Source organism: Anomaloglossus baeobatrachus, chromosome 4, assembly GCF_048569485.1.
Source record: "Anomaloglossus baeobatrachus isolate aAnoBae1 chromosome 4, aAnoBae1.hap1, whole genome shotgun sequence".
Taxonomy (NCBI): Eukaryota; Metazoa; Chordata; class Amphibia; order Anura; family Aromobatidae; genus Anomaloglossus; species Anomaloglossus baeobatrachus.
In genome coordinates this window covers 57446074-57471801 of record NC_134356.1, presented here as the reverse complement: position 1 = coordinate 57471801, position 25728 = coordinate 57446074, and the positions used below count along the sequence as shown (strand labels likewise).

Genomic DNA, 25728 nt, shown 5'->3' with positions numbered 1-25728 from the left:
TACTGTGCCTCATCTGAGGTGCAGTATTCATCTCCGATACAGAGGAGGTCGTCACCGGTAATCACCACCATTACACTCATCTAACACATAAACACGGGAGCTCTTCCACTGGGACTGGGCTAGGGTAGGTGCTGGGGTGGCCATCATGAGGTAAGGGACCTCTTGCCCACTAGTTCAGTAACCCGGGAGGCAGGGCACCAACAGGAGAAGTGAGGAGCCATCTCACACAGTATTCAGTTAGCACCGGTCGCAGCAAGCGCCATGTCGCATTGAGGAAGAGAGACAAGCAAGGACACGGACAGTTCGGGGCCGGTGGTCTGGAGCTGGAAGCTCAACCCGGGTTCTGAGGAAAGAAGGTGAATCCCAGGGTTCGCAGGGAGTGCAGAAGGCACCCGTGACCCGTTCCACGGCCCAGGAGCTGGGGTGGAGGAAAACCGTCAAAAGGTGATGCACAGAATGAAACACCGGCCTCAACCTCCGAAGTATCCGGGATTGGCTGGAACCCATCACAGTGTAGCTTGGTGCTCCAATAGCAGAGTGCTTCCAGTGAGTAAAAAAATTTGAACTGCACCCTCTGTGTCATCCCATCACTGCCGGTGCTCGCATCTTCGCGCCTCTTCGCCATAGGCAACTACTTGTGACGCCCTGGCAAAACCAGGTAGTCACAAATAGGCCCCCGCATAACACCTTCCCTCACCTAGGTAACATACAGCCGACCTGAAAGCCTAGTCACCCCCAAAAGATAGGCACACCAGTTGGCGGGACCAGGCGGTTGGACACGCCCACCCCGAGGTCTAGACAGCCCGGGGCGGGAAAACAAGCAGATAGTTCTTGTAGTTCAAGTTGAGAGGAGTGTGGGCTGGAGCTAGGTATAGCTCCAGCAGAGGAAGTTCAAGTTGAACGGTGCCAGGGTCGGAGTCCTGGTGCCTTTGGCTAGATGGCAGACGGTGGTCTCCATCAGCAGGAGACGGGAAGACGGCTCGGCAGATCCGAGGTGGACCGGGAAAGGGTTGTAGCCCGTCGGTACCGACACGGAGAACTGACTCGGAAACCGTAGCACAGAGGGGGTACTCGGACCCTGAAACCAGGACCGAAACCAGCGGCCTAGCTAATTAACCGATTGAGGGCCGGATTCTAGGTCCTGTCTCACCCAAAGTCCCTAAAGAAGACAACAGACCACCGATAGGGATAAGGCCACCGCCAGGGCCCATAGATCCCACGGGCCAGTGTCTGCGGGCACGGCTCCTTAGGCCACAGCCAGCCGGGAGCGGACTCCTGAGTTCCAGACCAGGCAATCCACCATACACAAAACAAGTGCAGAGGAAAAATGACAGCGACCACCAGCCCTGGTGGGGGACCTGAAGGCAATCAGCTGCGGCGGCCGGCCACCAGCACCTTGGTTTACCAAAAGACTTGTGTGATTCATTTACTGTGAGTAACCAAACATCCCCCTGCTTGCTCAGGCGCGGGCCCTTGCCATCGCTATACCCTGCACAAAGACACTGGGTCCCGGGGCAATCATCCCTACCCACGGAGGGGTTAACATCCAGCTGCCACTACATCTCACCCGGGTGCCCCACAACAGCAGTGTCGCGGGCGGAGGAGGGGACGCTGCGCTTTCCCACTGCTCGGGTCCGGCCGCGGCTGCTGCGGCTGCCGCTGCTCGGTGGTGGCTCGAGCGGTGGGCCGGATCCCGGGGACTCGAGCGGCGTTCCTCGCCCGTGAGTGAAAAGGGGATTTGATTGTGGGGATTTGGTTATTGTCCGTGATGCCACCCACGGTTGTGGTGATATTGGTGACACCACCGCTGCTCTAGACGGGGATCCCGGGAGCGGTGACAGGGAGCAGCTTTGTTGTTAGTTCTCCCCTCCGTGGGTAGGGGGTTGGTTGTCCTGGGGCCCGGTGATGGGGTAGGGATGGATGACAGGCGGGTTACAGGGCCTGGTGAGGTGCAGAGTCGCGGGGGGCAGCGCTGTGCCGCACGGCACGGTGGTACTCACTCAGCCAATGATGAGGACACAGTTCTCGGTAAAACACACGGCTGGATGGACGAGTCCCACAGACGGCTGCGGTGTTGTTTCTCCCGGCAGGTTGGTGGTGACTGCCTTTCCCTGCACCTATGTACCGTGAACGGTTCCAATGGGTTCCCACCGGTAACCCGCTCCCCAGCTTGGATTTGGGCTGGAGGAGCCCCTTTTGCCCGCAGGCTCTGGCCCTGGGAACGGTAGCCTTGGCGGTGGCTGTGTTTCCCTCTAATGGTTGGACTGTTGCCTTCTGTCGGGACTTGGCTGCTGGGAAACCCAGGAGGTTCCCTTCGCTGACGGATTTGGCAAATTCACGGCGACTCCTAGCCTTGCCGGGGTCCGTAAGCCCCTGCCAGATGGTGCTGACTTCTCTTTGTGTACCGGTCCGGTACCGCCGGGCCACCGCCCGTCCACGGTCTTTATGGTAAACTCCGATAGGCCACTCCTGCAGACGGTCACCACCGTCTGCCAACCTTGCTGATCCGTCCGGGCCACACACCCGGACCAACTTCAGTCTGCTTACTTGCCACTTTCCTTCCTCTCACTTTCCACTCTCAAACTGAACTGAACTGTCTACTTTTCCCGCCTCCAGGACTGTGAACTCCTCGGTGGGCGGGGCCAACCACCTGGCCCACCCCCCTGGTGTGGACATCAGCCCCTGGAGGAAGGCAACAAGGGTTTGTGTCTGACTCTGATGTGCCTGACCGGGAGTGTGGGGTTTGGTGGTGTTGTTCTCTGTGGCCCCTGGCTTGTCCAGGGCGCCAAATTCCCCCTTAGTAAAATGCAGACCGTCCGCGGGCTGCCCGTCCATCACCGGTTTTATTTTCGCAACTGAAAAGATAAACGGTAAAACAGGGATTACAATTAAAATAACATCTTCCCACATCGGGAGGTACTCTTACTTAAAACGTTGCTTAACGGTTACGGCTTCCGCTCTCTCCCACCCAAGCAACCTGGCCCTGATGCTGCCCCTAAGCAAACATGCAGCACCCCTTGACCCCAGTCCAGCACAAGTTGCCCGAGCGGGTTCTGTCCTTTTCAGGGGACCACGTCCATGGGGAACCCCTGAAACCCCTAGAGGATCGCCACCGGTTGCGGTAGTGGCGGGCCTGGGCCATCACTTCCCTCCAGGCCCATCCTCCAAATCAGCCTCTCCGGAGGCGGTAACGGTGAAAGCCATAAAACATTATTATTTACATGCCACAAGTTTGTGGTTGCCCTGCAAGTTCTTGGCCCTGTTCGTAGTAGTTTCTACGCATAATTTGAAAAGGGGGTCCCAACGGGGACCAGTTGCCGGCAACGACCGGTTCTAATCAAGCTGACAATCAGGTGAATCTTCTCCGGTAACTATTCTTTTTATTCATTTTCAAAACTTTAAACGGTACTCTAGTGGTCCCAACGGGGACAGTTGCAACGGGACTCCGCTGCCCTTACTCCGATTCTTCTGAGTCGGTTGGGGGAGGGGGTACGGTGGACACTCGGGCCTCCTGACTGCCCCTCAGCTTTGCATCCAATGCGAACCACCCCCTCTCCCCACAGTGCCGGGTATACTGCACCAGGTCTCCGGGCATCAGATTGCGGCCTGGATGCTCCTCTGGCAGGTGGGCATTAACATCCTGCCGGGCTATAAAGACTTCGGCCTCCAGGCCCGGTTCATATATAAAGCCATAGCCCCGGCGGACATCAAACCGCCTCAAGTGCCCTTCATACAGGGGGCCCCGGACACGGAAGGTTGCTTGCCTCAGACTCTCCTTTTCCCGGATCGTGGGCCACCAATTCCGCCTTCTTCCTTTCCCTTTCCGTGATCTCTGGGCCCAGCGGTGTCGGCTCCCTGTCCCAATACGGTGCTGCTGCGAGCTCCGGCGCACGGGTCGGGCCCCGCGAGACCTTCTGGACACTGCCCACCACTGGCAATCTGGGTGGAAGGTCCCGCGGTGACTTGGCCTGGGGTGCTGCTTTGCAGCGGCAACCCGACGCAACCTCAGCCGAGGTGTGGGGGATGGGCACAGGGGCCTTCCTCCGCTGGGCCTTCAGCACGGAGCGGTCTGTCGGCTCCGGCTCGGGCTTCTGCACCTTCCAGGGCAGCACTTCCGGTCGGTCACGGGCTCCGGTTACAGGTTGATCCGCCTGGGCGGACATGCAGGGTACCGCTACCGGTTGCGGGGGTAGCGGGCCTAGTGGCGGGGTCACGGCAACCGATACGGGTAGCGAGGGAGGTAGCAGGGCGAGTGGGTTCAGACCGGGTCCCGCAGCCACGATGACCGACCCACTAGGGGTACCGGGGCGTGGGTCACTCACCCTCCCTTCCGAAGCTCCCTCCTCTTCGGGTCTCCATACGGTCGCTATAACCTCCGCCATGTCGGCCTCCCACTCCTCCAAGAGGAGCTGCATCTTGACCTGCAGCCGTTGTTGGAGCTGCGCGGTCCGGATCTCCACCCATGCCGCGGTTCCAGGCGCGGGGGCTACGGTGCTACGGGACGGCATATACATCTTGCTGGCGGCCTCTCCCAGGAACAAGATGACCGCAGGGTCCTGGCGTCCCTGCTTTCATAGCCGCGGGCTACATGCGGCCAGACGCCATCAGTCCCCCTTAGTCTCTTTCCGGCTCCTCCGATACAGGGGCGGGGTTTTGGCCTTCGTGCCTCCACTACTCGAGGAGACGCTCGAGCGGGAATTCTTCGCGCCCAAGATGGCGGCTTCACAAATTTTTTGGCCGGACACCTCCGGCGGTCACACAAGGCGCACTTCCACCAGTTGGTAGAACGGTAGGATCCTGTTCGTGACGCCAAGTTGTCGCGGGCGGAGGAGGGGACGCTGCGCTCTCCCACTGCTCGGGTCCGGCCGCGGCTGCTGAGGCTGCCGCTGCTCGGTGGTGGCTCGAGCGGTGGGCCGGATCCCGGGGACTCGAGCGGCGTTCCTCGCTCGTGAGTGAAAAGGGGATTTGATTGTGGGGATTTGGTTATTGTCCGTGACGCCACCCACGGTTGTGGTGATATTGGTGACACCACCGCTGCTCTAGACGGGGATCCCGGGAGCGGTGACAGGGAGCAGCTTTGTTGTTAGTTCTTCCCTCCGTGGGTAGGGGGTTGGTTGTCCCGGGGCCCGGTGATGGGGTAGGGATGGATGACAGGCGGGTTACAGGGCCTGGTGAGGTGCAGGGTCGCGGGGGCAGCGCTGTGCCGCACGGCACGGTGGTACTCACTCAGCCAATGATGAGGACACAGTTCTCGGTAAAACACACGGCTGGATGGACGGGTCCCACAGACGGCTGCGGTGTTGTTTCTCCCGGCAGGTTGGTGGTGACTGCCTTTCCCTGCACCTATGTACTGTGAACGGTTCCAATGGGTTCCCACCGGTAACCCACTCCCCGGCTTGGATGTGGGCCGGAGGAGCCCCTTTTGCCCGCAGGCTCTGGCCCTGGGAACGGTAGCCTTGGCGGTGGGTGTGTTTCCCTCTCACGGGTGGACTGTTGCCTTCTGTCGGGACTTGGCTGCTGGGAAACCCAGGAGGTTCCCTTCGCTGACGGATTTGGCAAATTCACGGCGACTCCTAGCCTTGCTGGGGTCCGTAAGCCCCTGCCAGATGGTGCTGACTTCTCTTTGTGTACCGGTCCGGTACCGCCGGGCCACCGCCCGTCCACGGGCTTTACGGTAAACTCCGATAGGCCACTCCTGCAGACGGTCACCACCGTCTGCCAACCTTGCTGATCCGTCTGGGCCACACACCCGGACCAACTTCAGTCTGCTCACTTGCCACTTTCCTTCCTCTAACTTTCCACTCTCAAACTGAACTGAACTGTCTACTTTTCCCGCCTCCAGGACTGTGAACTCCTCGGTGGGCGGGGCCAACTGCCTGGCCCACCCCCATGGTGTGGACATCAGCCCCTGGAGGAAGGCAACAAGGGTTTGTGTCTGACTCTGATGTGCCTGACCGGGAGTGTGGGGTTTGGTGGTGTTGTTCTCTGTGGCCCCTGGCTTGTCCAGGGCGCCACAGCAGCGGTGGTGTCCCACCTCACCACACACTGTGGGTGGCGTCACGAACTTAATACGGTCTAGCCCGTACATCTACGTCCCCCCTTTTTATTCGGCGTGTCTGCGTGACCCCCGGGTCCGGAGGATCCCTTGAGCCACAGACACACACAGCGGGTCCGGACCAAGCGCCATGTCGCATTGAGGAAGGGAGACAAGCAAGGACACGGAGAGTTCGGGGCCCGTGGTCTGGAGCTGGAAGCTCGACCCAGGTTCTGAGGAAAGAAGGGCAATCCCAGGGTTTGCAGGGAGTGCAGAAGGCACCCTTGACCCTTTCCACGGCCCAGGAGCTGGGGTGGAGGGAAACTGTCAAAAGGTGACGCACAGAATGAAACACCGGCCTCGACCTCCGAAGTATCCAGGATTGGCTGGAGCCCATCACAGAATAGCTCGGTACTCCAACATCAGTGTGTTTTCATCACTGGAATCAGGGTCTGTCTCTACATTAAGCTGCTCTCAGATCGGGGAGCAAAAACCTGGTGACAGATTCCCTTTAAGTACAAGACATGCATTGCTTTTTTTGCAATTTTTTTTTCAGTAATTTTTTTTTAGAATCCAGGTGTCACATTTCTTTGCCCACTTTTGTATCTTTTTATTTCTTATAGATTTTTTTTTTCCTACTAACTTGTGGATTTTTGGGTAAAAAAAATAAAAAAATATTGGTATTAAAACACATTGGGGGAGGTTTATCATTAATGGGGGGTTATCAGCATAAAGTTTTTGTGTTAAATGTTTTGTTGTTTTATTTGGGGGGGAGGGGGATATTTTTTTACATAGCACAATCTGTAATAAAAGTAAAAAATTGGCTACTTGGGTATTTTTATGACACATGCTACTTTTTGTTTCAAGAAACAACACATGTACTGTCACACTAGGTATGGGGGAGCACCAAGCGCACGGCAAAAGGGAAGGGGAGCAAAAGCCTGTGTCTAGGGAGAGGGAATATGGTGTCCCCTGGCCGAACCTACTGCTAGTCCCTGGGGTCCGTCATCACCCTAGATATATTAAACACCTATGTGCCGAGCCGGATACCTGACCCTAGGTATCCCTAGTGCTGGGCCCTAAATAGGAAACAGATGAGATGAGCTCTTCGTCAACCCCACTAAACAACTATAGAAGACTCAAGGAGGACACACAGGGGGGAAAACATGAACTACTTATCATTAGATGACACAGGTAGGAGTTCAGCAGAATTTTCCGCAATGATACAACAGTGAAGTACAAGCCACCTGCTTGCAACCTCCATTTGAAGGAACTGAAAATATCACCAGCACAGTCCAAAGGAAGGAAGCGGTATTCAAACATCAAGAGAATACTGATGATCAGCAGAGTCCAAAAGGGAGAGATGATTCCAGTAGGAAAGTTACCTATACCAATGAATACTGACAGCAGGAACAATGGAGGTCAAGGACCATTCTGTGCAGCCAGACGCTGTGACCTTCCATGGCCAGAAACCACATGACTGTTTGTCACACGTGACACACCCGTGACATGTACATATCCATGGGATTCTGACCATTATCTGTTGTATTGAAGTAATTAATGTGTAAAGGTCATTGTGAAGGGAAAGAGAGCAGGGTCAGGTGTGACAATGTCTATTGTGCACCCAGCAGTTCTGGGTGCATATTTATAATCCCTGCCTAACCGTCCCTGTGTGTCGCCCAGGGATAGGGGGTACTCAGATCCGGGCCAAGGGGTCACTTCTGTAGATATAAAAGTGTCGTGACCCGGTCTGTGATCCCAGGCTCCACAGGAAAAAGGGGATTAGGTAAGGGAGATTGTCCGTGACGCCACCTGTTGGTTGCGGTGATGAGATGGTGGCACCGCCGCTGCCCCTGGGGACCCTGCCCGGGACTGGTGGTGTGGGGCAGCAAGGTGCAATCCCCTCCACAGGTAGGGGAAGTGTAGTCCCAGGGCCCAATTGGGAGTTGTGGCGGTGGCAGGGATTGCAGGGAGCAAAAAACTCACAGTTCGGTTGTCTTGGTTTTGGATGAAGCTAGGCTGATGTGTGTGGTCAGGAAACACAGAGTCCTTTGTAAACCAACTTGCCGGTGACCGGGAGCCTTTTGGAGGGGTGTGCTGGTCCCACACACGGTGCAATGAGCAGGAGCCCTCTTTTGTTGCACTGCACCTTGTCGTCTGCTTAGCTCCTCTGGTTGGAACGAGGGAAGTCCACTTCCCTGCACTATTCCGGGTTCCCGTTCACAATGCCGAAGGGCCACTACCCTACCCTAGTCCACTTCGGGTCCCCTCCTAGTGCCTGACTTGTTCCCGCAGGCCAGGGGCTCCAACCCCTGACCGCTCTGCTCCTTTCTCTGCAGCCCAGGAGACAAACTCCTGACTGCTCTGCTGCTCTCCTCCGACTGACTGAACTCCTCCCCTGCTGCTCTTTTCAGCTCCTAACTGAGGGGAGGGGCGGCTGCTCATATGTACCATGTGGGGGTGTGTGTGTGTAATCCCAAGGAGGAAGCGATTCCTGTACCCTCGGTGGGGGGGTACAGTCATCTGTGACTACCTGGTTTTGCCAGGGCATCACACCTGTACCTAGTAGTATAAGATAAAGGGATATTTAGAAAAAGTATTTCTCGAGATCTTTTATGATATGCTAATGAGGCCAGGGACTAGTCACAAGGGCAATAGGTCCTGCACTCATTCCGCCCTCTTAGTATGGCAGCATGACCCAGGGGCGTACTAACATGCTATTCAATGCCCATTGCCCAGTGTCATCAGCGGTGACGCACATACCTGTTTCCATTGTCAGCGCATCAGAACGCCAGATAGTGCGCATGATCAGAAGTTACCGCACTTCCGGTCATGCGCACTGTGAAGGCGGGTGTACGAATCCCGGCTTCAGAGAGTTCTAGTGCGCATGATCAGGAGTCCCGAGACTGACCCTAACCCCGGTGTTCTGAGGCGGTGTAATGGACACAGGTGTGCACATCACCGTTGATGATGCTGGGCAATGGGCATTGAATAGTATTTGATCACACCCACAGGGGCGTGCTAACATGCTGAGAGGGCGGAATGAGAGCAGGGACTAACGCTCTTGCGACTAGTCCCTGGCCTCATTAGCATATGATAAAAGATCTTTAGAAATACTTTTTCTAAAGATCTCTTTATCTATACTACTAGATACAGGGACGGTTAGGCAGGGATTAGCAATATGCACCCAGTACTGCTCGTGGTTTTGGGAGCATAGTGCATCTGACAGGTTCGTGTTAAGATACAACACTAATTAGCAATTATAATTAGCACATTTATTTAATAATGATTAAAAAGTGTTATAATTGTGTCATGTTTTACTTGTCTAGGAATCAAGAGCTTCTGTAGAGATATACAAATGATGCTGGGATTTAAGCCAGGAATATATTTTAAAGCATGCTGGGCCTTCCTATCACCCGTCACCTTAATCGTGAGTAATTTTGCTCCCTCTTTTACTTTTTTCTTTATGTTTTTAATGTACAGTAATGTTAAACCATAAAAGGGCTGGGCTCTGAGGAGGCTCCAGGAGGGTGATTGTCTCTTTTTTTTTGGGGGGGGGGGATTATATTACATCAGTATTTGTATCCAAAACCAGGAGTGGGTTTAAAATGCAGAAGTGGTGCCCATGTTTCTATTATACTTTTCCTATGATTTTACCACTCCAGGTTTTGACTACAAATACTGCTGCAAAATACTGACCAAATACATCATCGTTTGTACGTGGCCATAGAAAAGGTGATTACTTGTTTTCACCGGAGAACCTCTGTAAGTGCATATTTGCTACAGTGTAATAATCACAGGACAGTGAGGGGTTAAACATTCAAGTATTTAATCTCTACTGGAAATAATCTCCCCTTTATAGATAGAGAGAAAAAGCGACCTCCATACACAACAAAGTCCACTATACCAATACCAATAATACCACATACAAGGGAGAAATACCGCCACACCATGACCAGACAACATATTACCACCACAGTGACCGAATACAACCACATACAAGGGAGAAATACTGCCACACCGTGACCAGACAACATATCACCACCACATAGTGATCAAATACAACCACATACAAGGGAGAAATACTGCGACACTGTGACCAGACAACATATTACCACCACATAGTGACCGAATACAACCACATACAAGGAAGAAATACCGCCACACCATAATTAGACCACATGGTAACCAAATATTACCACATTCAAGGGATAAATACCACAACATGATGAGCAGACCACATAATGATCAAATAATATCACATACAAGAGACAAATACCACCAAACCGTGACCAGACAACATATTACTACTACACAGTGACGAACAATACTACAGTAATTATCATGAATAAAAACCACAATTCTAATAACTCTAATATTATCATTAGTACCATTATACACAAGAGCTCTGTATATAGTGTCAGTGTACAGGTAATACTGTGATCACCGGTGACATTATACACAGGAGCGCTGTATGTAGGTATTACAATGGTCACCAGTGACATTATACACAGGAGCTCTCTATATAGTGAAATAGAGGTTTTTCAATAATTCATAAAGTATCCATCATGATTAGAAAACGTGTCAAACTTTATTTCATCATATTTAAAATACAATATTTCTTTATTAGATGCTGGTGTATCTAATAAAGAAATATTGTATTTTAAATATGATGGAATAAAGTTTGACACGTTTTCTAATCATGATGGATACTTTATGAATTATTGAAAAACCTCTATTTGCAGAAACACCTTTTTCGGTTCTATATATGATTAATATGGTGGGATCTGCGTTGTTTAATGTCTAGACAGATATGGATCTTTGGCTCCTTTTTTGGTTTAATGCTCTCTATATAGTGTCTGCATACAGGTAATACAGTGATCACCAGTGACATTATACACAGGAGCGCTGTATATAGTGTATAGTGTGTGTATGTGTACATGTAATACACTGACTTACCAGTGACGTCTCCAGTAGAGATGAGCGAACCGGTCCCGGTTCGGCTCGAGGTCGGCTCGCCGAACGGAAGTCCCGTTCGAGTTCGGCTCGTCGAACGTTCGACGAACCGAACTCGAACTGCATAGGAAACTATGGCAGGCAATCACAAACACATAAAAACACCTAGAAAACACCCTCAAAGGTGTCCAAAAGGTGACAAACAACTCAAACACATGGGAAAGTGACAAGGACATATACTCATGCGAAAACAAAACAGCTGGACAAGGAAAAAGAGGAGGACACACAGATATATGAGTATATACAAGGAAACATCGATTCCATTATTGTGCAACTTGAACCCTGCTCATTTTAGGCTTCCAATCTGGATAAATTGCCTGAGCTCGCCACGTACGCCTTGGGGATCTTGTCGTGCCCTGCAGCCAGTGTTCTCTCGGAACCTGTCTTCAGTGCTGCTGGGGGTCTGCTGGCAGATAAGCACACGTGTCTGTCCACTGACAAAGTGGACATGGCTCTCAGAGGACTTTTCTTCCCCTGGCTCAGCTAGGGGAGGCGAAAGCACGCGTATTTTTGAGAGTGCTTCATGCAAAGCATCTTTTTCTTTTTCAAAAGTTGGGTCAAGTGATGCCAGTCAAGTGGGGTGTGTGTGGCCCAATTAGTGGCAACGAGGGAGACTGTGGTTGGAGTCCCCTCGCTGTGTTTCTAAAAGAACCAAGATGAACAAGTCATGGCTCTCAGAGGACTTTTCTTCCCCTGGGTCAGCCAGGGGATGGGAAAGGCACGCGTATTTTTGAGAGTGCTTCATGCAAAGCATCTTTTTCTTTTTCAAAAGTTGGGTCAAGTGATGCCAGCCAAGTGGGGTGTGTGTGGCCCAATTAGTGGCAACGAGGGAGACTGTGGTTGGAGTCCCCTCGCTGTGTTTCTAAAAGAACCAAGATGAACAAGTCATGGCTCTCAGAGGACTTTTCTTCCCCTGGGTCAGCCAGGGGACGGGAAAGGCACGCGTATTTTTGAGAGTGCTTCATGCAAAGCATCTGTTTCTTATTCAAAAGGGGGGTCAACCGATGCCAGTCAAGTGAGGTGTGTGTGGCCCAGTTAGTGGCAACGAGGGAGACTGTGGTTGGAGTCCCCTAGCTGTGTTTCTAAAAGAACCAAAATGAACAAATCATGGCTCTCAGAGGACTTTTCTTCCCCTGGGTCAGCCAGGGGACGGGAAAGGCACGCGTATTTTTGAGAGTGCTTCATGCAAAGCATCTGTTTCTTATTCAAAAGGGGGCTCAACCGATGCCAGTCAAGTGGGGTGTGTGTGGCCCAGTTAGTGGCAACGAGGGAGACTGTGGTTGGAGTCCCCTCGCTGTGTTTCTAAAAGAACCAAGATGAACAAGTCATGGCTCTCAGAGGACTTTTCTTCCCCTGGGTCAGCCAGGGGACGGGAAAGGCACGCGTATTTTTGAGAGTGCTTCATGCAAAGCATCTGTTTCTTATTCAAAAGGGGGGTCAACCGATGCCAGTCAAGTGGGGTGTGTGTGGCCCAGTTAGTGGCAACGAGGGAGACTGTGGTTGGAGTCCCCTCGCTGTGTTTCTAAAAGAACCAAAATGAACAAATCATGGCTCTCAGAGGACTTTTCTTCCCCTGGGTCAGCCAGGGGACGGGAAAGGCACGCGTATTTTTGAGAGTGCTTCATGCAAAGCATCTTTTTCTTTTTCAAAAGGGGGCTCAACCGATGCCAGTCAAGTGGGGTGTGTGTGGCCCAGTTAGTGGCAACGAGGGAGACTGTGGTTGGAGTCCCCTCGCTGTGTTTCTAAAAGAACCAAGATGAACAAGTCATGGCTCTCAGAGGACTTTTCTTCCCCTGGGTCAGCCAGGGGACGGGAAAGGCACGCGTATTTTTGAGAGTGCTTCATGCAAAGCATCTGTTTCTTATTCAAAAGGGGGGTCAACCGATGCCAGTCAAGTGGGGTGTGTGTGGCCCAGTTAGTGGCAACGAGGGAGACTGTGGTTGGAGTCCCCTCGCTGTGTTTCTAAAAGAACCAAAATGAACAAATCATGGCTCTCAGAGGACTTTTCTTCCCCTGGGTCAGCCAGGGGACGGGAAAGGCACGCGTATTTTTGAGAGTGCTTCATGCAAGGCATCTTTTTCTTTTTCAAAAGGGGGCTCAACCGATGCCAGTCAAGTGGGGTGTGTGTGGCCCAGTTAGTGGCAACGAGGGAGACTGTGGTTGGAGTCCCCTCGCTGTGTTTCTAAAAGAACCAAGATGAACAAGTCATGGCTCTCAGAGGACTTTTCTTCCCCTGGGTCAGCCAGGGGACGGGAAAGGCACGCGTATTTTTGAGAGTGCTTCATGCAAAGCATCTGTTTCTTATTCAAAAGGGGGGTCAACCGATGCCAGTCAAGTGGGGTGTGTGTGGCCCAGTTAGTGGCAATGAGGGAGACTGTGGTTGGAGTCCCCTCGCTGTGTTTCTAAAAGAACCAAAATGAACAAATCATGGCTCTCAGAGGACTTTTCTTCCCCTGGGTCAGCCAGGGGACGGGAAAGGCACGCGTATTTTTGAGAGTGCTTCATGCAAGGCATCTTTTTCTTTTTCAAAAGGGGGCTCAACCGATGCCAGTCAAGTGGGGTGTGTGTGGCCCAGTTAGTGGCAACGAGGGAGACTGTGGTTGGAGTCCCCTCGCTGTGTTTCTAAAAGAACCAAGATGAACAAGTCATGGCTCTCAGAGGACTTTTCTTCCCCTGGGTCAGCCAGGGGACGGGAAAGGCACGCGTATTTTTGAGAGTGCTTCATGCAAAGCATCTGTTTCTTATTCAAAAGGGGGGTCAACCAATGCCAGTCAAGTGGGGTGTGTGTGGCCCAGTTAGTGGCAACGAGGGAGACTGTGGTTGGAGTCCCCTTACTGTGTTTTACATGCTTTTAGAAGGGCATGACATGGCTTAGAGGTTGACTTTCAGCATCTGGAAACTGTTGGCTACCAAAATGCTGCCTTTCCAACCTTTTTAACCGAGGATTTACGAGACCTTATGCCCATCGCAGTGCCCCAAGAGCCGATGCCCAGGCGCCACTCCTTCTCCAACAAAGGCGTGCACGCACTACACCAGCATGTCGCACTAAACATCACTGATTCCTTGAGAAACTCTGTGTGACAGGGTGCATTTCACCACAGATAATTGGCCCAGTAAGCATGGACAGGGGCGTTACATGTCGCTGACTGGGCAATGGGTTACTGTGGGGAGAGATGGAGAAGGGTCTGCTGTACAAGTCTTGCCGTCCCCACGAGTTGTTTCAATCCTTCTTCTGTATGTAGAAGTTAATACACTGCTTCTGCCTCTTCAACCTCGTGTGGGTCCTCCACCTTGGCGCAAACCCTGTGTGGTCAGGCCACCGTTCCTTGTAACTGCGCACAAGGAATACCACACACCTCCTTACTATGCTGGCAGCAGAGCTCAATGCCATCAGGCGGTCAAAGGTTTACTTTGAAATGTATGGGAAATGTGAGTCACACCGCTGAGAAGTTGTGGACGGTTAGCTCTGGAGACCGAGTTTCATCAATGGTTGTCTCCACTCAACCAGCAGCCAGGGAAGGCCGGGTGCGACAATGATGCAAACATGGGTGCGGCCCTTCGCTGTGACAATGTGACACACATGGCTTGTGTGGTTCACGTGTTGAACCTGGTTGTCCAGCAATTTTTAAAGCACTATCCTGGACCACATGGCCTTCTGCAGAGAGCACGGTGTAACGCCTTCCTTGATCCACACACTCAGATGGGCTGTAAATGATAGGCTAGAGGGAAGCCACTCACCAAGCAGGACCCCTAGAACCCTGAAACCCTTTAACCCCTATACAGGGATTAGGAATTACACAGGGCCCAAGGTGATTAATACCTGTGGAAGGCTGCAGTTCCAGAGAATAGTAGTCAGGCAGGGTCAAAACATTAATTGAGGAACAGGAACAGAATGGGACGGCCAGGACTTAATCAGAAAACAAGCAGAGGTGAAATGCGGATCTGCCAACAAGGTACATAAACAGCAAGCAGGAAAAGTAGTCAGATAGCAAGCACACAAAATCATAAAACTGAACTGTGGGTAAAAGCAGAGCTATGTCTGGCAGTGGTCTGCAGACAGGATGGGCATAAAAAAGGGTGTGGTGTCTTCCCATTGGTTGTAGCTGAATGATGGTACTTCATCTGTGAGATACCCACCACCTACATTCAGCCAGAGATTCTGCATCTGTCAAGGTAATACAGCCCAGTGGGTGAGCATAACCTGCGTCCACCTGCGCCGCTGGCATCGACTCCTCTCCCATCATCAGCACTATGCATGAAAGGAACACGTCACCTGGCGACCGGAGTACAAATTGACGGAGCGTACTCCGTTGGTGACTTAACAGCCGTGTGCGGCAATGATGCAAACCTGGCTGCGGGCCATCGTCAGGGCAATGTGACACACGTGCCTTGTATGGCTCACGTGTTGAACCTAATTCTCCAGCAATTTTTAAAACACCATCACGGCCTACATGGCCTTGTGCAGCGGGCACGCTCGCTATGTGCTCACTTCCATCGTGCGCACACAGCAGCTCAACAACTTTCGTCGCTACAGAAGTCTTTAGGTCTGGCGGTTAAACGCCTGAAATGCGATGTGCCCACACGCAGGAATTTGAATCTGCACATGTTGCAGCGTTTGTGGCAGCACCGCCGAACCCTGCTGCAATACGTTATGACATATAGCCTGGGATAACTTGATCCAGAGGTGGTGCAGATCACGCTGCTGGAGTGGTGTCAGATCAAGGACCTATGCACCCTGCTACACAGTTTACAAATGTCGACGAAGATGTTTAGCACTGGCAATGTCATTCTCAGCGTGACAATTCTGGTCATCTACATGATGGAGCACACTGTAATTATTATTCGGAGTCAGGTGTTGGGACAAGAGGAAGGGGAGGAAGTACAGGACGAGTCATATGCGGAAGGGATAACAAGATCTACGAGGTCCAGATGGTCAGCGGCACCTATGCGGCAGTCATGGTGAGGGAGAGGGATTAACAAGGGCGCATAGTATCAGCAAAAAGTGTTGATGAAAGTGCAGGAGCCCATGAAGAAATGGAGGACGAACTGGCGATGGGCATGGAAGACTCAGCAGATGAGTGAGAGCTTGCTCACATTTCGGTTGTGCGAGGTTGTGGGGAGAGGGCAGAGGAAGGAGGCACGATTCTCACCTCTCTGCCACCAACACACCAAGGACTTGGTCCTCCTGGATGCACAAGACACATGAGCGCCTTCTTGCTGCACTACCTACAACATGACCCTCGGATTGTACGAATTCAAAGTAATCCTGACTACTGGGTTGCCACACTGTTAGATCCCCGGTACAAGACAAAATTTGGCGAAATAATTCCTGCCATAGAAAGGGACGCACGTATACAGGAGTATCTTCAGAAGGTGGTACGCAATCTTAGATCTGCTTTTCCACTAAACACCAGTGCTGCACAGAGTGAATCTCAACGGTTTGTCATGGATAGGAGGAAATGGTCTTTTACTTGTCCACATCTGAGGGACCGAGGGGTGGCTGTTGTGCTGAGATGCCATTGAGTACGGTGTCCCTGCAGAGTTGCACTTTTGGTCATATACAAAATGAGTTGAAAAAGGACAGATGCGGGTGAAAAGGGGAACAGGTGTGTTGGAAAGGGGAAAAAAGTTTTGGTCCATGGGTTTGGTGGTTAAGCAAAAGTAACATTTGATGAAGAAACACCATCTGTTACAGTGGGACTGGCAGATTTGGATAAGGTGGTATATACTATGTTACAGCTATATAACGAAAATTAATAAGAAAAGAAAGAGAAAGGTATATATCCCCATCAGCAGTCAGTGTCCACCGTGCTCCCAGGTTGGCAACTGGAAGGTTCGGTGGAGGATACAGAGCTGTGTGGCTATGAAACTAATAGTAGCCTGAACCAAGTTAGACGCCACTCGGATCTTGAGACTGGGAGCCCTGTTAGCGTCACAGGGTCCACACGCCCACCCAGCCCAGGAACTCCCTGTTAACATCACAGGGGCCATTCAGTACGCTGACCGTGTGCATTGAGGCCACACCTGTGAACAGCAGGCGCATTAGCAGCAGCAGGCCTGTTAATGCCACTGGGCTGCACAAGCAGGACTTGTAGGACAGGAGCTGGTCTTAACCGTTCTGCGTTACCAACTGTGATGGCGGCCTGCATCAACGCCCTATCACTGCCTACCTCTGGCCTAAAGCCACAATGGGTTCAACACATGGAGGTGTGCTCTTTCGGAGCATAATAGAAGACTGCGCACCTCCTTGTTGTCTCCAGCACCTTCTATAACCTGGGTCCGCCCCAAACCAGGGTGGACCACAATGCACCTCCTGGAGACAAAAGCAGAGTGACACGTCATGAGTGGCATAACTAGCGTCCTATTTGGAACCGCAACTTCAATGATGACCTCATGGCTGTCATGACCCAAACACCTCACCAGTCATCGTCTGACCATCAATAATGAGGTGACAAGTCATAGGGGCGGGCCTCTGCAAGCCATTTGGGAGTGGCCTGGCCACATCGTCAGGACACCTGATGCCCTGTGGTCTATATGGGCCCCCCCACATCAGGGGCAGGGCCAAAGAGTTCATTACCGGACCTAGTCTCTGATGCAGTAAGTGCCTGAGCATGGTCAGTTGCATGAAATAGAGTCTCTGAAAAAAGACTATCAGCTTTAGCATGGTGTCTATGCACAAAACAGGACTTAGACCCGGCACGGAGTGCAAGTACCTGTGCAAAGAGGGTTTTCACACTAAGTGTGGGAGCATGCGCTGTATCCCGAAATGAAGACTTAGCGTCAGGAATGGCACAGTCAGGCTGAGCATACTCACTAGGCGAAACACTGTAGTTAGGCTGCAGCTGGGGTAAATCGGCACACGCATGCGCAATAGCTGCCTCTCCACACTTAAACGTGGAGGAGAAATTGCTCTTCGGGTGTGGACTTGGAGATGCTGTCTATGAACAGAAGGAAAAGCTAAAGAAAGCCTCACTTTATATCCCTCCGAATTATCAAATGCAGCAATGAATTCCCTGAGTTTGCTATAACATTAACGTAGCAAAATCTGCATGAGGGTGTCCTGCACAGGTGCTAGAAATAGCTTGGCACCAGTGGGACAATAATGAAATACAACAGACAGTTCTATGATGCCACTAAATGGCAGTATTTTTTGCTATCATTATAGCTTATTAAAAACAGAGCATGAGGGTGTCCTGCACAGGTGCTAGAAATAGCTTGGCACCAGTGGGACAATAATGAAATACAACATCCAGTTCTATGATGCCACTAAATGGCAGTATTTTTTGCTATCATTATAGCTTATTAAAAACAGAGCATGAGGGTGTCCTGCACAGGTGCTAGAAATAGCTTGGCACCAGTGGGACAATAATGAAATACAACAGACAGTTCTATGATGCCACTAAATGGCAGTATTTTTTGCTATCATTATAGCTTATTAAAAACAGAGCAGGAGGGTGTCCTGCACAGGTGCTAGAAATAGCTTGGCACCAGTGGGACAATAATGAAATACAACAGACAGTTCTATGATGCCACTAAATGGCAGTATTTTTTGCTATCATTATAGCTTATTAAAAACAGAGCATGAGGGTGTCCTGCACAGGTGCTAGAAATAGCTTGGCACCAGTGGGACAATAATGAAATACAACAGACAGTTCTATGATGCCACTAAATGGCAGTATTTTTTGCTATCATTATAGCTTATTAAAAACAGAGCAGGAGGATGTCCTGCACAGGTGCTAGAAATAGCTTGGCACCAGTGGGACAATAATGAAATACAACAGACAGTTCTATGATGCCACTAAATGGCAGTATTTTTTGCTATCATTATAGCTTATTAAAAACAGAGCAGGAGGGTGTCATGCAGAGGTGCTGCACATAGATTTGCACCAGTGGGGCATTAATGGAGTACAACAGCCACTTCTTGTATGACACTAAGTTTACTCAATTTTTGGTATTATAATGTATTAGTAACAATGAGTTTGAGTGTGCAATGCAGGCAGACGTGCTGCAAATATCTTTGCACTAGTGTGACTAGACAAAAGTCCAATAGCCACGTTTAGGATGCCACTAGGTACACTGACTGTTTGCTGGTATAATGGCTTAGTTATAATGAGTTGGAGTGTGCAATGCAGGCAGAGGTGCTGCAAATGTCTTTGCACTAGTGGGACTATAGCAAAGTCCAATAGCCACGTTTAGGATGCCACTAGGTACACTCAGTGTTTGCTAGTATAATGGCTTAGTTATAATGAGTTGGAGTGTGCAGAGGCTTGAGAGTACAGTGCCAGGATTGTGGGGCTCTGGGTAGAGGAATGGAAGCCTGCCTTTCTATTCCCTCCTAATGGTGAAATGCAGCGACGAAATCCCTGACCTACTCTGTTTTCAGGACCTGTCACCTATGGCTCTGACCCTGCCCGTACGAGCCCTTAAAAGGACTTATAGAAAGTGCTCTCCCTAAGCTGTCCAGCGCTGTGTATACAGCAGTATCGGCGATAGGACTCAGTCGGGACGGAGCTGCGCCAGTGATGTCTGACACCAAGGACGCAGAAGAGATAATGGCGTGCTGGAGGAAAATGTCCGGTTTTATAATGCAGGGACATGTGACATGGACATCCTATCACACATGCCGTTGCTTCTCTGGCTAAAAGTTCACTTAGCTGTGTGTGTGTCTGGGATTGGCTGACATGCTGGCCCGCCCCACAAGACGCGCGCTTAGGGAAGGAAGACAAGGAAAAAAAAAAAAAAATGGCGATCGCCATTATACAAACAGGAGTGATCTGAAGGCGCTGTTCACGCACACTATACACTGAAATGTGATAATAGTGTGATTCACAGAGTGACTTACACTATTACAGCGGAAAGCCAGCTAGGAATTAGCTGTTTTTTTGCTGCTAGAACCGTTCTCGAACGTTTCTAGAACTATCGAGCTTTTGCAAAAAGCTCGAGTTCTAGTTCGATCTAGAACAGGCCCCAAAATCACTAGAGCCGCAAACTGGAGAACCACGAACCTAGAACCGCGCTCAACTCTAGTCTCCAGCTGAAGTTATTCATAGCTTTTCCTCTTCATCCGACACTTATTGCTATCACTTCTTCCTGCCATGACTTGACTCTGCAGAAAATAAGTCACCTATAGATGATCTCTCCCAGAGCACATTCCACACTTTTTCCCCAATTTCTACACCACGTCAGACTTTTGTTTGCCCCCTTGAAGACAGTATCCTCAAAATTAACCTATAGTTAATCAGTATTAATGTCTCCTAATTTGACCCTACAGTAATTATGTCACCACATGCTACCATAAACCAATAATGTATGTCCCTCATTAGGGCCCATATTGCAATTATGTCCCCCATCCTGGCCCCCTTAATTTAAAAATGTCTCCCCTTCTGCCCCCCCTTTATTTAATAATGTTTGGGGAAATAAGGGAAATCAGAAGTGGTTGTTAATTGCTCCCTGCACAAAATATCCCCTCACACACTGCTCCTCTCCAAAATAGCTCCACAAAGTGCCCTTTTCTATAATGTTCCCCAAAACTTGCCCTTTCTATAATATCTCCCCCATACTCTCTGCATAAAGTCCCCCGCTTCTCATTATACTATGCTGCTTTTCACAATCCCCTTCCTAATTGCCTCATAATGACCCTCATTTCCCCATAATGTCCCAATTTACGTCATAATTTTCTCCGTTGCTCCATAATGTCCAAATCAATTTGCTCCATAATGTCCCACATTGCCTCATAATGTCCCAATTTCCCCATAATGTCCCTCATTGCCCCATAATGTCCCTATTTATTCTATAATGTCCCTCACTGCCCCATAATGTACCAATTTGTTTCATAGTGTCCCCCATTTCCCCATAATGTCCCAATTTGTTTCACAATGTTTCTCATTACCCCACAATGTCCCAATTTACAATATAATGTCCCCCACTAACCCATAATGTCCCAATATGCTTCATAATATCCCCATTTTCCCATAATGTCCATATTTGTTCCAATTAATGTGCCCCATTAAGTCCTCCACTGCCCCATAATGTCCCCCATTGCCCCATAATGTCCCCTATTGCCTTCATAAAGTCCCCCACCACCCCATAATGTCACTTGTAAAATAATACCACTCCCCCCCCACCACGGCCCCCCAATTTCAAATTATTCTATGTCATCTTTGACGCTTACCTCTTCTCTGCAGCCCTATGCGTCCTTTTCATCTCTGCAGCCGCGGCCCTGGTGGCAGTGTGATGATGGCCGCCACATGTCGGTGCAGGGATGAGGAGCTCCTCTGCCTCGGCCGTACATACATTTGACGCCATGCATACATTTGAATAGAGGCGCAGTCTCCAGGACCTGTGCACCGCATATGTAGAGGTCTGGATCGTGCGGTGCAGCGTTAAGGACCTTTGGCGAGTTACATGACTGTGATGTCCCCAAAGGTCATTCTGCAACCGTGGAAACTGCATCAATAGTACAGAACTTGTGCTATCACTGAAGTTTATGATTGAAAGACTGGGGGGCCTCAGAGCGTGGGGGCCCTGCCCAGTCTGCCCCCACATAACGCCATCTCTGACAAACAGTTGGCCCCGCGGCCCTGTACAACCGCCCTGCACTATGTAAGGCACGGGGGCCAACTGATGACCTGGGGCCTACCAGGGGTTTAAGTCTGACCCTGAACCGCTCATTAAGCTCATACGTATTCACTACTTCACCATCTGTGATTAGTTGCAGTCAGACACGCTCCCACGCTGAGTGACAACTGTTTGACTGTAACCAATCAGAGCGGCCGGTGGGCAGGTCTATATATTAGACACCAAAAATCAGCTTTGGCAAGATGTGAATATAATGGGAAATAAATATGATAAGGTGGTCTCCTAGTATAAGGAAAAAAGATGCCACCACCCACTTATTCACAAATATAATGGATATTCTGATCTATACAATCATGCAAACCAACTCACAAAAAGATCAGATAACAAAATTTGATATAAGAACAGTCTTTATTTATCAATAAAATATACATAAGAAAAAGAGGGGATGTAGCAACAGGGAGGATACACAAGGTGGCATACCAGAGCAGCTGGGAGCAGAGATATGTGCAGCGTTATAAAAGAGTCACCAAATAACCTTATTATAAGGAGAAGGGAAAGCCAGCATGTATTGATGAAGTAAATTCAGGCCAAATCCCAAGATAAGACAATACAAAAGGCATCCAATGGTGACAATTAGGTATTAACAATGAGCACACATACTCACAGCTGGAATGGCGCCAAGTCCCATCCGACGCGCGTTTCAGCGTCAGCCTTCGTCAGGGAGGGGAGCATGGCGACATACCGGCAGGGTAGGTGTATTTATATGGAAATCCAGTCAATCAATAATCGGATTAATTAGGCGGCGCATGCGCAGTGCAAGTCGGCACTGAGCCCAAGCAGGAAGTACGCGTCATCGTCACTTAGCAACCGAAGTCATCCCACTATGAGTCACCGCTACACGTGACAACAAAGTCACGTGACGCGATGACATCAGGGGGGCGAGCACGGAGCACGGACAATATAGATACGTCCACTGCGTGGGCGCTGTCCGGAGACCGCGCATGCGCACTAAATCCAGATGAAGCCAAGACATGAAATATATTACAATCCGGTATTTATTTACCCAGAGAGAGTATATATATGTATTAATCAAAAGCGAGCAGGGAATACATATGCATATTAATCAAAAAATAATAATAAAAAGTAGTAGATATTAATAAATATAATTCATTACTTTAAAATCCATAATTCATATATAAATATATATTTGTGAAAAAGAAATGTATGCGCATACACATATATGTATGCAAAAACTGACTGTTCTTATATCAAATTTTGTTATCTGATCTTTTTGTGAGTTGGTTTGCAGGTCTATATATTAGTTTATGGGGGTCTAGTCTTATGTTGATATATATTTAGGTGGTCTTTATTGACACATTGGCACATTGTGTCTTTCTAATTTTATTTAGGGGTCTGACATCTGCATTGGTTTAGGGGGTCTGATTTTAGGTTTATATTGATTTTGGGAGGCTGGTCTGGTGTCTATATTAAAGAGCTCTTTATTAATTTTGGGGCGCGATGAAACACATCATAGGCACTACCTGTAATATAAATAAGGTTATGGAACATCAAGCCTTATATAATGGGTTTGACATAGGTTAAAATAAGAACATCCCTGATGTCAAGGCTCAAAAGAAGGTATACCAGTAGGTAAACCAATCACCTCTTAATTTTTCAATTCTACTAACTGATAGATCTCAATTACTTTGTTCCTTATTTGTTCCCGAATTTCTTTGGATCGTGGCATGATGTCTAGCTTTTGAGGATCTTTTGGTCTACTTCACTTTGTCAGGCAGGTCCTATTTAAGTGATTCCTTGATGGAGAACAGGTGTAGCAGTAATCAACACTAGAGTGTAGTTAGAGAATTAGAGCTCCGCTTCACAAAGATTTGTTAAACCACAACTAATTTATGTTTTAAGTGGGGGGGGGCAATCACCTTTTCACACAAAGACTTGTAGGTTTGAATTTCTTTTTCCCTTAATAATAAAGACCTTTGTTTATAAACTGCATTCTGTGTTTACTTGTGTTATCTTTGTCTATTATTTAAATTTGTTTGGTGATCTGAAACATTTAAGGGGCACTTTGCACACTACGACATCGCAAGCCGATGCTTGCGATGCCGAGCGTAATAGTCCCCGCCCCCGTCGCAGCTGCGATATCATGGTGATAGCTGGCGTAGCGAACATTATCGCTACACCAGCTTCACATGCACTCACCTGACCTGCGACATCGCTCTGGCCGGCGACCCGCCTCCTTATTAAGGGGGCAGGTCGTGCGGCGTCATAACGACGTCACACGGCAGGCGGCCAACAGAAGCGGAGGGGCAGAGATGAGCGGGACGTAAACATCCCACCCACCTCCTTCCTTCAGCATAGCTGGCGTGAGCCTCAGGACGCAGGTAGAAGATGTTCCTCGCTCCTGCGGCTTCACACACAGTGATGTGTGATGCCGCTGGAACGAGGAACAACATCGTAACATCGGTCATTTCCAAATTATGGAAATGTCGGACCCTACACCGATGATACGATTACGACGATTTTGCGCTCGTTAATCGTATCAAAAAGGCTTTACACACTACGATATCGCCTGCGATGCCGGATGTGCGTCACTTTCAATTTGACCCCACCGACATCGCACCTGCGATGTCGTAGTGTGCAAAGTGCCCCTTAGAGTGACACCCATGCAAAACAATAAGAAATCAGGAAGGGGGCACACCACTGTTCTTGTGCTCCCCATAAAATACAATTTCAAAAAACTCTGTTGTGCTCTGTTTCTCCATTTATTCCTCATAGAAATGTTTGTATAAATTGACAACTTGGTATGATCATTTCGCTAGACATAGGGGTGTGTCCTGAGACAGTCTAACATTGTCAGCACTGATTGGTTAGTATCAGATTATGTAATCAATCACCTCCAACTGGAAACATCCAGATGTGCATATAATTATAAATGTGTAGTAGGAATTTTAGAGGTACAGTGGAAACGAGCAAAGCTTTCTGTAAATTTGTAACTCGGTTTACGAGAAAGCCTTGCTGTACGAGCAAAATACTCACCGCACACACTTCCGGTTCTGTACATCCACCACGCTCTAACCCACTCTTGCAGTCCACATAAACACACACAAGCACGCACAAACACACACAAACAAACGCGCATGCACGCGCACACACACATATTATGCTCACCTTACCTTCCGTTCCCTCGCTGGCTTCCTGGAACTTGCATGTATCGGGTAACCAAGGTGACCAATGCCGGACCTTCAGCTCCCAGCGCGTTGACGTCAGAGGCAGGAGCCACTTGCCTCTGATTGGCCAACGTGCTGCCTTTGAGTAGCGGCTGACAGGGGAAGGTCCTCCCTCTACAGGATGTGTATCCGGTAACCATCGCGACGAGGGAGGAACTTCTCCCTGTCAGGCGCTACTCAAAGGCAGTGCGCTGGCCAATCAGAGGCAAGCGGCTCCTGCCTTTGACGTTAGCGCGCTGAGTGCGGAAGGTCCGGCATCAGTCGCCTTGGTTACCCGATACACGTCTTGTACGGGCGAACTGCAAGTTCCAGGAGACCGGCGAGGGAACGGAAGGTAAGGTGAGCATAATATGTGTGTGTTTGTGTGTGTGTGTTTGTGCGTGTGTGTTTGTGCGTGTGTGTTTGTGCGTGTGTGTTTGTGCGTGCGTGTTTGTGTGTGTTTGTGTGTGTTTGTGCATGTGTGGAATGGCACAATAGGGCACCAGGATGGGACATTTAACAAGTCGTGGAACGAATTGTCTGCATTGCAATGATTTCCTATGGGAAATCTTGCTTTGCTAGATGAGTAACTTGGTTAACAAGCACACTCCCAGAACGGATTATTCTCGTTAACCAAGGTTCCACTGTATATGAGGAATCGGGGGCACACATGAGAGCAGTAAAGGGCTCATTTATCTTTATAAAAGCCCTATTAAGACCTTAACAGAAAGTCATAAAACAGTCCTGTCATTATGCATGAGTTCTATGGCTGGTTTCAGACATCTCTAATGTGTCCTGCTTTATATTATTGTGTCCTGCTTTATATTATTGTGATTGAGCCCTTTTAAGACAGAATCAAACTTTAGTCATCGGGAA

The 25728-nt window shown here is 49.7% G+C and overlaps 1 protein-coding gene across 2 annotated transcripts in view; it reads left to right on the top strand.

Annotated features, from left to right (window-relative positions):
• SLC6A7 (solute carrier family 6 member 7) overlaps nt 1–25728 on the top strand; it is a 192829-nt gene that overhangs the window by 93651 nt on the left and 73450 nt on the right. For both annotated transcript variants that reach the window (XM_075344365.1, XM_075344364.1), the window contains exon 12: nt 9364–9464. In XM_075344365.1, the coding sequence (XP_075200480.1) occupies nt 9364–9464 (101 nt within the window). The remainder of the gene's footprint in view (nt 1–9363; nt 9465–25728) is intronic.